The sequence below is a fragment of the Daphnia magna genome, unplaced genomic scaffold, assembly GCF_020631705.1.
Source record: "Daphnia magna isolate NIES unplaced genomic scaffold, ASM2063170v1.1 Dm_contigs107, whole genome shotgun sequence".
In the NCBI taxonomy this organism is placed as follows: domain Eukaryota; kingdom Metazoa; phylum Arthropoda; class Branchiopoda; order Diplostraca; family Daphniidae; genus Daphnia; species Daphnia magna.
Genome location: NW_025533125.1, coordinates 115582 through 130025, shown reverse-complemented (window position 1 = coordinate 130025; position 14444 = coordinate 115582). Strand labels below are relative to the sequence as shown.

The window sequence follows — 14444 nt, the reverse complement described above, 5'->3', positions numbered from 1 at the left end:
GTTCCATAGGCTGCTGTTCGTCGGGTGGCTCGTCATCTTCCGGTTGCTGTTCACCGTATTTTTCACAAGTGGAGAATACGTCGATCCCGTTTTGAACATTGATGGCGGGAATTCGAGGCTCGTAGCGATGCTCAGTTGGGGACACATCGCTACTTGTGTTGACTTTGCCGGTGGAGGGATCCCAGTAACGGTCTCCTTTTTGTGTTGGCGAGTTGCCAACGAAGAAACACAATTTCCCAACGGCGTCGAGTTTCTGGTGCATCTCTGCTGGTACTAGGACGTAAAACTCGGATCCGAATTTCCGTAGATTCGACACGTCTGGCTTCTTGCCGGTCCAGTACTCAAAAGGAGTCTTGACGAGACAGGTTGTAGAGAGTGATCGATTTAGTGTGTATACTACGCAACTCGCCGCCTCCGCCCAGAGGCTGAGAGGAAGACTCTTGTTGGATAATAGACAAGCTCGGCTGAGTGAAACGATAGTGCGATTGTCGCGCTCTATTGCGTTCTGCTGTGGGGTGGATCGACAGGTTGTCTGATGCATAATTCCTTTTCGTTGGAGCCATGGATCGAGTTTGAGGTACTCTGTTCCTCCGTCGGTCCGAAAGATGGCGACCAGGTTGCCTGTCTGAGCGTGAACAGAGGCGATGAATGCTCTGGAACAGTCCGATGCCTCGGATTTGTGTTTAACGAAGTAAATGCTGCGATAATTGCTGAACACGTCGCGACATAAGACGTAGTACCTGGCTCCGCCGATGCTGTCTACTTGCATTGGTCCGCATACATCGCTGACGACGAGGGCTCCGATACGCGATTGTTGGGAAGTGCTGTGGGGAAACACTTTCCTGGTCATCTTGGCGGCGATACAGTCGTGACATTTTTCGATCGGCGTCCTGTTGGATGAAGGAAGATTAAGTCCAGTGACTGCGTTGCTGTCGGCCATCTTCACGATCAGCTCGGAATGTTGGTGGGCGAAGCGTTCGTGCCAATCACGAAGGGAAATTTTGAATGAAGAGCGGACCAGCATGGCGACGTCGGTTGAGAGTGCGAAATTCAGTTGATAGAGTGCTTCTTCAACTTGTGTCGCCGTCATGATAAGAATACCTCGGCGAGTGATGAATGCCCCTGACTCGTAAAAATGGACGTGTGACTCGTCGTTGGTAAGCGCTGCGACTGAGACGAGGTTTACGCCTATCCGCGGAGCGTATAGGACGTCGCGGAGGGTGAAAGGTCTCGTGTCGCCATTGATGATGGGAGTGATGGATACGTCGCCGATGCCGAGTACCTCCACTCGATCCTGACCGATTCCGTTGATCCACCTGGTTCCTGGGAGAATTTCTTTGAACGAGCGAAACAGGTGTCTTTGGTGGCACATGTTACGTGTGGCTCCGGAGTCGAGGAGAAATTCAGTGGTGGAGGGGATATGATGACTTGCGACTTTGGCCGTGTCTTCTTTCGCCGGTTTCCCCTTTCGCCATGAGAGATTGACATTGGCTGACGATGGCTCCTTGGGTTTCCAGCTGGGGTTGTATGGTTCGTCGTACGGATCGTCCCAGCAGTCGTCTGCCCAGTGGCCCGGGCGACCGCAGTTGTTGCATCGTCCTCTCTTCCGTGACGAGCCGTTTGAATCTGCAAATCTGACATTACGGCCTTCGATTGGTGGGCCACTACCTCTTGATCGGTTTCTTCCCCCTTGAAAGCGTCAAGAGTTTCCGCGGCCACGGTTCTGCAAGGAAGTGAACGTCGATTGATGAGCGGGAGTTTCGCCAAAGAAGGCCTTGTCGTCGGTGCTTTTCTGTCCGCCGTTTCTGAGATTTAGTCTCTCCTCTTGGCTGCAAAGCTTAGTCATGAGAGCAATCAGGGTCTTGTCGGTCTCGGTCATGCACTCCCATGATGTTCGGAAGTGATCGTAGCTCGGAGGTAATGACGTTAGCACCTTGTTGCAGATCTGGGCGTCGTCGATGATGCCTCCGGCATCGCTATAGTTCTTGGCTAGCAGTTTGATGGACTCAACGTGAGCTCGAACGGAGTGTTCGGGTTTGAATTTGTAGTTTAGGAAAGACTGATTTAGAGATTGTCTCCTTTCTGCTGTGCCCTGCTGATGTTGACTCGTGATTGACAGCCACATGTCATGGGAGGTGTCACAGGTGAGGAGATTCTGCTGCTGTTCTTCGTTGCAGGTCTCAAATATGTATCTCATGGCATGGGTGTCGTCTCTCACCCATCTGGCGATATCTTCTGGTTCAGCCTGAATTGGTATGGGTCTCAAGCCTTCCACGATTGGGGCTAAACCTCTGAGTTTCAGTTTGAGGAAGATGCTGAACTTCCAAACAGCAAAGTTGCTGCCGTTGAACTGAACAGCTTTCATGCTCTTCTCTTCCGTTGAACTTGCCATCTTGTAATAATCTGGTTCCTAGGTATCTGGGCCCATAACCTGTTGATTATAGAATTAACAAGGGCGTTTCATTAGTGTCTTTCTTTATTTAGACCAGCCATCACAAACAGTATGTGGGCTCCTCTCTGCCTTCAACTGTAGGGCATTTCTTGATTGTACATAGATACGTACACAAATACACACATAGAGCGATACACTTAATTCATACCTTTTTGTTAGTTTCACGAACACAGTGGTAAGAAGCACTTTTCTTAATTAGAAACAAAGTCGGTCCCCGAGAGAGACTCTTCTCAAGCATTCAGCTTCGACTACGACGTTGACGTACGTTTCTATAGAGACGCGTACAGACGTCGCGTATACGAGTGTGAGAGCCCCCTGGTGGTGTGTGTTTTATTTACCGTGCAAACAACAATATTTGATCCCGTTTACATATAGAAGTAAAAACTCTTGGTATCACAGTGTATTCACATTAAATACAAGTATATTTGATTCTGTTTACATGTCAAAGTATAAACTCATAATATAACAGTGTATTTACATCGAATACAAGTATATTTGATCCTGTTTACATATAGAAGTAGAAACTCAAGGTATCACAGTGTATTCACATTAAATACAAGTATATTTGATTCTGTTTACATGTAGAAGTATAAACTCATAATATAACAGTGTATTCACATTGAATAAAAGTATATTTGATCCTTTTTACATATAGAAGTAAAAACTCCTGGTATCACAGTGTATTACCATTGAATTCAAGTACAATTGATCCTGTTTACATTTAGAAGTAAAAACTCATGGTATCACAGTGTATTCACATTGAATACAAGTATATTTCATCCTGTTTACATATAAAAGTTAAAACTCATGGTATCACAGTGTATTCACATTGCATACAAGTATATTTCATTTTGTTTACATGTAGAAGTATAAACTCATAATATAAAAGTGTATTCACATTGAATACAAGTATATTTTATCCTGTTTACATATAGAAGTCAAAACTCGTGGTATCACCGTGTATTCACATTGAATACAAGCATATTTGATCCTGTTTACATATAGAAGTTAAACCTCATGGTATCACAGCGTATTCACATTGAATACAAGTATATTTGATTCTGTTTACATGAAGAAGTATAAACTCATAATATAACAGTGTATTCACATTGAATACAAGTATATTTGATTCTTTTTACATGTAGAAGTATAAACTCATAATATAACAGTGTATTCACATTGAGTACAAGTATATCTGATCCTGTTTACATATAGAAGTAAAAGCTTATGGTATCGCAGTGTATTCACATAGAATACAAGTATATTTGATTCTGTTTACATGTAGAAGTATAAACTCATGATATAACAGTGTTTTCACATTGAATACAAGTATATTTGATCCTGTTTACATATAGAAGTAAAAACACGTTGTATCAAAGTGTATTCACATTGAATACAAGTATATTTGATTCTGTTTACATGTAGAAGTATAAAATCATAATAAAACAGTGTATTCACATTGAATACAAGTATATTTGATCCTGTTTACATATAGAAGTAAAAACTCATGGTATCACAGTGTATTCACATTGAATACTAGTATATTTGATTCTGTTTACATGTAGAAATATAAACTCATAATATAACTGTGTATTAACATTAAATACTTTTATATTTGATCCTGTTTACATATCGAAGTAAAAACTCATGGTATCACACTGTATTCACATTGAATATAAGTATATTTGATCCTGTTTACATATAGAAGTTAAAACTCATTGTATCACAGTCTATTCACATTGAATACATGTATATTTTATCCTATTTACATATAGAAGTAAAAACTCGTGGTATCACAGTGTATTCACATTGAATACAAGTATATTTGATCCTGTTTACATATAGAAGTTAAACCTCATGGTATCACAGTGTATTCACATTAAATACAAGTATATTTGATCCTGTTTACATGAAGAAGTATAAACTCATAATATAACAGTGTATTTACATTGAATACAAGTATATTTGATTCTGTTTACATGTAGAAGTATAAACTCATAATATAACAGTGTATTCACATTGAGTACATTTATATGTGATACTGTTTACATATAGAAGTAAAAGCTTATGGTATCGCAGTGTATTCACATAGAATACAAGTATATTTGATTCTGTTTACATGTAGAAGTATAAACTCATGATATAACAGTGTTTTCACATTGAATACAAGTATTTTTGATCCTCTTTACATATAGAAGTAAAAACACGTGGTATCACAGTGTATTCACATTAAATACAAGTATATTTGATTCTGTTTACATGTAGAAGTATAAACTCATAATATAACAGTGGATTCACGTTGAATACAAGTATATTTGATCCTGTTTACATATAAAAGTTAAAACTCATGGTATCACAGTGTATTCACATTGCATTCAAGCATATTTCATTTTGTTTACATGGAGAAGTATAAACTCATAATATAACAGTGTATTCACATTGAATACAAGTATATTTGATTCTGTTTACATGTAGAAGTATAAACTCATAATATAACATTGTATTCACATTGAATACAAGTATATTTTGATCTCTTTACATGTAGAAGTATAAACTCATAATATAAAAGTGTATTCACATTGAATACAAGTATATTTTATCCTGTTTACATATAGAAGTAAAAACTCGTGGTATCACAGTGTATTCACATTGAATACAAGCATATTTGATCCTGTTTACATATAGAAGTTAAACCTCATGGTATCACAGTGTATTCACATTGAATACAAGTATATTTGATTCTGTTTACATGAAGAAGTATAAACTCATAATATAACAGTGTATTCACATTGAATACAAGTATATTTGATTCTTTTTACATGTAGAAGTATAAACTCATAATATAACAGTATATTCACATTGAGTACAAGTATATCTGATCCTGTTTACATATAGAAGTAAAAGCTTATGGTATCGCAGTGTATTCACATAGAATGCAAGTATATTTGATTCTGTTTACATATAGAAGTATAAAATCATGATATAACAGTGTTTTCACATTGAATACAAGTATATTTGATCCTGTTTACATATAGAAGTAAAAACCCGTGGTATCACGGTGTATTCACATTGAATACAAGTATATTTGATTCTGTTTACATGTAGAAGTATAAACTCATAATATAACAGTGTATTCACATTGAATACAAGTATATTTGATCCTGTTTACATATAGAAGTAAAAACTCATGGTATTACAGTGTATTCAGATTGAATACAAGTATATTTGATTCTGTTTACATGTAGAAGTATAAACTCATAATATAACAGTGTATTCACATTGAATTCAAGTATATTTGATCCTGTTTACATATAGAAGTAAAAACACATGGTATCACGGTGTATTCACATTAAATACAAGTATATTTGATCCTGTTTACATATAGAAGTAAAAACTCATGGTATCAAATATACTTGTATTCAATGTAAATACATTGTTATATTATGAGTTTATACTTCTACATGTAAACAAAACAAAATATACTTGTATTCAATGTGAATACACTGTTATATTATGAATTTATACTTCTACATGTAAATAGAATCAAAAATACTTGTATTCAGTGTGAATACACTGTGATAACATGAGTTTTTACTTCTATATGTAAACGGGATCAAATATACTAGAATTCAATGTGAATACACTGTTATATTATGAGTTTATACTTCTACGTGTGAACAGAATCAAATATAGTTGTATTCAATGTGAATACACTGTGATACCATGAGTTTTTACTTTTATATGTAAAAAACATTAAATATAATTGTATTCAATGTGAATACACTGTTATATTATGAGTTTATACTTCTACATGTAAACAGAATCAAATATATTTGTATTCAATGTGAATACACTATGATACCATGAGGTATAACTTCTATATGTAAACAGAATCAAATATACTTGTATTCAATGTGAATACACTGTGATACCATGAGTTTTTCGTTCTATATGTAAACAGGATCAAATATACTTGTATTCAATGTGAATACACTGTTATATTATGAGTTTATAATTCTATATGTAAATAGAATCAAATATACTTGCATTCAATGTGAATACACTGTTATATTATGAGTTTATACTTCTACATGTAAACAGAATCAAATATACTTGTATTCAATGTGAATACACTGTTATATTATAAGTTAATACTTCTACATGTAAACAGAATCAAATATACTTGTATTCAATGTGAATACACTGTGATACCATGAGTTTTAACTTCTATATGTAAACAGGATCAAATATACTTGTATTCAATGTGAATACACTGTTATATTATGAGTTTATACTTCCACATATAATAAGATCAAATATACTTGTATTCAATGTGAATACACTGCGATACCATGAGTTTTTACTTTTATATGTAAAAAACATTAAATATAATTGTATTCAATGTGAATACACTGTTATATTATGAGTTTATACTTCTACATGTAAACAGAATCAAATATACTTGTATTCAATGTGAATACACTGTTATATTATAAGTTAATACTTCTACATGTAAACAGAATCAAATATACTTGTATTCAATGTGAATACACTGTGATACCATGAGTTTTAACTTCTATATGTAAACAGGATCAAATATACTTGTATTCAATGTGAATACACTGTTATATTATGAGTTTATACTTCCACATATAATAAGATCAAATATACTTGTATTCAATGTGAATACACTGCGATACCATGAGTTTTTACTTTTATATGTAAAAAACATTAAATATAATTGTATTCAATGTGAATACACTGTTATATTATGAGTTTATACTTCTACATGTAAACAGAATCAAATATACTTGTATTCAATGTGAATACACTGTTATATTATAAGTTAATATTTCTACATGTAAACAGAATCAAATATACTTGTATTCAATGTGAATACACTGTGATACCATGAGTTTTAACTTTTATATGTAAACAGGATCAAATATACTTGTATTCAATGTGAATACACTGTAATATTATGAGTTTATACTTCTACATGTAAACAGAATCAAATATACTTGTATTTAATGTGAATACACTGTAATATTATGAGTTTATACTTCTACATGTAAACAGAATCAAATATACTTGTATTCAATGTGAATACACTGTTATATTATGAGTTTATACTTCTACATGTAAACAGAATCAAATATATTTGTATTCAATGTGAATACACTATGATACCATGAGGTATAACTTCTATATGTAAACAGAATCAAATATACTTGTATTCAATGTGAATACACTGTGATACCATGAGTTTTTCGTTCTATATGTAAACAGGATCAAATATACTTGTATTCAATGTGAATACACTGTTATATTATGAGTTTATAATTCTATATGTAAATAAAATCAAATATACTTGCATTCAATGTGAATACACTGTTATAATATGAGTTTATACTTCTACATGTAAACAGAATAAAATATACTTGTATTCAATGTGAATACACTGTGATACCATGAGTTTTAACTTTTATATGTAAACAGGATCAAATATACTTGTATTCAATGTGAATACACTGTGATACCATGAGTTTTTAATTCTATATGTAAACAGGATCAAATATACTTGTATTCAATGTCAATAAACTGTTATATTATGAGTTTCTACTTCTTCATGTAAAATTAATCAAATATACTTGTATTTAATGTGAATACATTGTGATACCATGAGTTTTTACTTCTCTATGTAAACAGGATCAAATATACTTGTATTCAATGTAAATACATTGTTATATTATGAGTTGATACTTCTACATGTAAACAAAATAAAATACAATTGTATTCAATGTGAATACACTGTAATATAATGAATTTAAACTTCTACATATAAACAGAATGAAATATACTTGTATTCAGTGTGAATATACTGTGATAACATGAGTTTTTACTTCTATATGTAAACAGAATCAAATATACTTGTATTCAATGTGAATACACTGTTATATTATGAGTTTATACTTCTACATGTGAACAGAATCAAATATACTTGTATTCAATGTGAATACACTGTGATACCATGAGTTTTTACTTCTATATGTAAACAGCATCAGATATGCTTGTATTCAATGTGAATACACTGTGATACCATGAGTTTATACTTCTACATGTAAACAGAATCAAATATACTTGTATTCAATGTGAATACACTGTGATACCATGAGGTATAACTTCTATATGTAAACAGAATCAAATATACTTGTATTCAATGTGAATACACTGTGATACCATGAGTTTTTCGTTCTATATGTAAACAGGATCAAATATACTTGTATTCAATGTGAATACACTGTTATATTATGAGTTTATAATTCTATATGTAAATAGAATCAAATATACTTGCATTCAATGTGAATACACTGTTATATTATGAGTTTATACTTCTACATGTAAACAGAATAAAATATACTTGTATTCAATGTGAATACACTGTGATACCATGAGTTTTAACTTTTATATGTAAACAGGATCAAATATACTTGTATTCAATGTGAATACACTGTTATATTATGAGTTGATACTTCTACATGTAAAAAGGATCAAATATACTTGTATTCAATGTGAATAGACTGTGATACCACGAGTTTTTACTTTTATATGTAAACAGGATTAAATATAATTGTATTCAATGTGAATACACAGTTATATTATGAGTTTATACTACTACAAGTAAACAGAATAAAAAAATTCTTGTATTCAATGTGAATACACTGTGATACCATGAGTTTTAACTTTTATATGTAAACAGGATCAAATATACTTGATATTCAATGTGAATACACTGTGATACCATGAATTTTTACTTCTAAATGTAAACAGGATCAAATATACTTGTATTCAATGGTAATACAATGTTATATTATGAGTTTATACTTCTACATGTAAACAGAATCAAATATACTTGTATTCAATGTGAATACACTGTGATACCATGAGGTATAACTTCTATATGTAAACAGAATCAAATATACTTGTATTCAATGTGAATACACTGTGATACCATGAGTTTTAACTTTTATATGTAAACCGGATCAAATATACTTGTATTCAATGTGAATACACTGTTATATTATAAGTTAATACTTCTACATGTAAACAGAATCAAATATACTTGTATTCAATGTGAATACACTGTGATACCATGAGTTTTAACTTTTTATATGTTAACAGGATCAAATATACTTGTATTCAATGTGAATACACTGTGATACCATGAATTTTTACTTCTAAATGTAAACAGGATCAAATATACTTGTATTCAATGGTAATACACTGTGATACCATGAGTTTTTACTTCTATATGTAAACAGGATCAAATATACTTGTATTTAATGTGAATACACTGTTATATTATGAGTTTATACTTCTACATGTAAACAGAATCAAATATAATTGTATTCAATGTGAATACACTGTGATACCATGAGTTTTAACTTTTATATGTAAACAGGATCAAATATACTTGTATTCAATGTGAATACACTGTGATACCATGAATTTTTACTTCTAAATGTAAACAGGATCAAATATACTTGTATTCAATGGTAATACACTGTGATACCATGAGTTTTTACTTCTATATGTAAACAGGATCAAATATACTTGTATTTAATGTGAATACACTGTTATATTATGAGTTTATACTTCTACATGTAAACAGAATCAAATATAATTGTATTCAATGTGAATACACTGTGATACCATGAGTTTTAACTTTTATATGTAAACAGGATCAAATATACTTGTATTCAATGTGAATACACTGTGATACCATGAATTTTTACTTCTAAATGTAAACAGGATCAAATATACTTGTATTCAATGGTAATACACTCTGATACCATGAGTTTTTACTTCTAAATGTAAACAGGATCAAATATACTTGTATTTAATGTGAATACACTGTTATATTATGAGTTTATACTTCTACATGTAAACAGAATCAAAATACTTGTATTCAATGTGATTACACTGTTATATTATGACTTTATACTTCTACTAAGTAATAATAATAAAAGGAAAATTTAGCTGCTGGGGACTGATACTACACCAGTCACTTCGCGTAGGAGATCAAAACGAGGTTTGGCCAAAGGCTTTGTGAAAGGATCTGCCAGCTGCTCATCCGTTGGAATATATTTGACATCGATCTCTTTTGATTCTTGTTTCTCTCGGATGAAATGGAAACGAACCTGGATGTGCTTGGTTCTTCGATGGAAAATTGGGCTCCTTGAGAGTTCAATTGCAGAAATGTTGTCACACATCAAAGGAAGAGGTTGATTCCAACCGGGTACTATTTCTAGTAGCAAACGTCGTAGCCACACGCTCTCCTTGGCTGCTTCACTTAGAGCCACATACTCCGCCTCAGTGGTGGACAATGAAACGCATTGTTGTCTGCTGTTGCTCCAAGCGATTGGTCCTCCATTTAAGAGAAAGAAAAAACCAGATGTTGAGCGCCGAGTGTCAATGCTTCCGGCAAAGTCTGCGTCCGAATAACCAATTGGAGTGGCAACTGACGGTCCATACCGTAGTCCAAAATGTTTTGTGCCGTGCAGATATAATAAAATCTTCTTGACTGCATTCCAGTGTTGTTGTTTTGGGCTTTCACAAAACTGTGAAATTTGATTAACGGCAAAAGCTATATCGGGTCTAGTTTACAGCATTAAATATAGGAGAGATCCGGTGGCTTCTTTGTAGGGGACTTTGATTGCTTCTTCTTGGGTTTCTGATTTGCTCAAGTAGAGTCCTGGAGTAACAGGTAGATTGGCGGGATTGCATTGATCCATATCAAAACTTCGAATGATTTTTGACGTGTAGTCTGGCTGCGACACATAGACAAACTTTACTTTCCTGTTGCGATGAATAGACAGGCCAACAAAGTGGTTTGTTTCTGAGGATCTCATTTCAAAATTTTTAGAAAGATAATTAATGATTTCAAAGATAGCATCGTTATTATTGCTACAAATCAAACCATCTTTGACCCATATGATAACCCTGGTGAACTCCCCCTTGCGGTGGCGATAATAAAGACATGGATCGTAATCGCTCGAAATGAGGCCAAAATTCCGCAGGAAAGAATCAAAATGCTGGTTCCACACACGGGAGGCTTGTTTAAGCCCATACAGACATTTGTGTAATCGACATACCATTTCTTCCTGCCCAGCTGTGATGAAACCCTCCGGTTGCTCTAGGTAGATCTCTTCACTCAACTCACCATAGAGAAAAGCTGTTTTGATGTCCAGTTGGCACATTTCGAGATCATACGCAGCCTTGAAAGACCGGACTATTCTTAAAGTATCTTGCTTGGCGACTGGAGCAAAAGTCTGGTCGAAATCCATTCCAAAACGCTTTGAGTAGCCTTTAGCCACCAATCTCGCTTTGTATCGTGGTTCTGCTCCAATCACACCCGGTTTGATTTTAAAAAACCATTTGGATTTGATTGGGGTTCGATTGGACGGAAGGGTTGTGACGGTCCATGTGTTGTTATGTATATACACCGTTCTGCTCTGGGGTGTGTGGTGCCGAGGTTTCCAATCTGATGCTATTTGTAGACAGCCAAGCTCTGAAGATGTGCCCAGTAAACTCGCCTCCATTGTCAGCTCTCAGTGTGTTTACCGATTGACCAGTCTCGGTGCGTAAATGATTCACGTATTCCTTGAAAAATCGGCTACCTCTGATTTCTGTTTAAGGAAATATACAACCCTATAGTTGCTAAAGTCATCAGTGAAAAGAAAAAAATATTTGGATCCTCTGGGTGTTGCCACGTGCATTAGACCGCACAAATCAGAGTGGATAAGCTGTCCAATTTTTGTTGCTCTTGTTCGACCTATTTTGAATGTAGAGCGCTTCATCTTTTCATACATACAGCCCGGGCATGGATAATTGGTTGAGATATCATTTATGGGTAGGATGAGACCATTTACCAATTCTTGTGACGCCATCTTGCGGATTTTCTTCACACTGGTGTGTGCTAAGCGTTGATGCCATGTGTCGATAGATGGCGTTGGTGGTGTGGTGAAGCAAGCCGAGGAACATGGTGAATCCACCGTGACTGCTAAATGATAAAGTGTCTTGCCAATGCGTTCACCAACCATAACTACTGACTCGTTCTTGTTGAAGCTCACGCGTGCTTCGATGAAGGGAACCGTTACTCCAACTTCAGTAATGACAGCAATGGAGAGTAGGTTTACTCCAAGATTGGGGACGTACAGGACCTTTTCCATTAAAGCTGATCTCTTGACTCCATCCACCAAAGCTGTGAGTTTGACATCGCCATACCCAAGTACATCAAGTTAAGCGTTACCTATTCCTTTCACGGACCATGATTTGGCTTCCACTGGTGTGAAGTTTTTGAAGAATTGCCTTTGATCCGACATGTGTTGTGTGGCGCCGGAGTCGGCAAACCAATCTTGTGACCATCGAGAGATGAAGCAGGTGGATTGTGATATGAAGCTCTTGTCTTTACTCCCATCTGCCACGTTCCCATTTTCCGTTGAGGGATTCAGTGGTGGAGTGGATGTTGTAGGGGTGGAAACAGGAATTCCTGGATTCTTTATTCTTGCCAACTCCTGCTGGTGTCTCTTTAGGGTTCGGCATTCTTCGCGTGTATGTCTGTCTCTTGTGCAGTAGGTGCATTTCACATAAGTTCGATACCTCTGTGTCTCGTTCCGATGAGCTCCTCTTCCTCTATTGCCTCTGCCTCGACCACCTCGAACCACCTCGTTGGTTGTGAGGTGAGTCAGCGTTGTGGATGTTTTTGTGCGAAAAATGCTTCATCAGCTGCATCCTGTTGACCTCGGGACCAGCGAGCAGAGTTTTACTCTTCTTTCAGAAAACGCGACGTGAAAAGAGCAATGGTGCGCTCGTTTACTGGTACACTGTCCCATACAGTTGAGAAATTTCGGTAGCTTGGGGGAAGTGTACAGATAATTTTTGTCATTATTTGAATCTCCGTCATGGGTGCGCCTACGTCACTGAGTTGTGAAGCAAGAGTTTCTATCTCTGTGATGTGAGACATGATTCTATGATTGGGTTGGTACTGATACTCGTAGAATCTGTGTTGCAGCACGTGTTGATTCTCAGCAGCATTTTGAAGGTGTTGAGCCGATATACGAGTCCACATCTCGTGTGCAGTTCTGCAATTGATGAGCGTTCTCTGCTGTTGATGCTCGATCGTGCGTACGAGATAATTACGGGCGATGATATCTCTTCCCATCCAGTCTTGGATGTCTTCCAAATTAATGACTTCTCCATCCTCATTTAAAATCTGAGTTGGGATATAAAATAAATTCATTCAAAACTAAGTAATTAGTTTTAAGATAAATGATTCAGATGCCATTATCTGTGTTGGAGAGATATATTTAAAATAGGCAAAAACGTGGTACTTGCTATGGACACGCAACATGTGGGTCCCTCAAGTCAAACCACCGAAGAAAAATGGCATCAAAGAAAATCTCCAACATCAGCAAAAAAAAAAAAATATGTCATGTGAAAAACATTTGTACCTGTTCTGGTAATGGTTCAGTTCCATTAACGATGGTTACAAGATTATGCTGTTCAAGTTTCAGCCAGCATCCAAATTTCCAAAGTGGGAAAGTCTTGCCATTGAATTTAACCACGTGATCTGTTTCTCTAGTTGGTGAATTTTCCATCTTGTCTTAAAAGGAAGTGTGCTCTGGGCCCATAACCTGTTGGAGATAGACGAGTATATGAGAGATGGATTCAACATAACTAGGCTTCTGTCTGAGACAGGCTTCCACATTTATTGTAGGATACATGAGAACATAGTTGTAGTCTTCTTCAACACACGAATAAACATTGAAGAGAAACATAGAATTAATAACCTGAGTATACAATACTCGATGACAAGAACTGAATATAACTGTAGAAACGACTGGCTTCAGTGGAGTGAATAATTAACACAGTTTTACACAATGTGAGCAAAAAGAAAATGAGAGAGACTTCAGCGTGGTGTTAGCGTGGT

General features: G+C 35.3%; 1 protein-coding gene across 1 annotated transcript; it reads right to left on the bottom strand.

Annotated features, from left to right (window-relative positions):
* Positions 1–13277: 13277 nt before the first annotated feature.
* LOC123466640 lies at positions 13278–14112 on the bottom strand. Its single transcript, XM_045166861.1, has 2 exons — positions 13966–14112; positions 13278–13727 (listed from the first exon to the last, which is right to left on the bottom strand). Exons 1-2 carry the CDS (start codon positions 14110–14112, stop codon positions 13278–13280), a joined length of 597 nt encoding a protein of 198 aa, XP_045022796.1.
* Between the last annotated feature and the right edge of the window lie 332 nt (positions 14113–14444).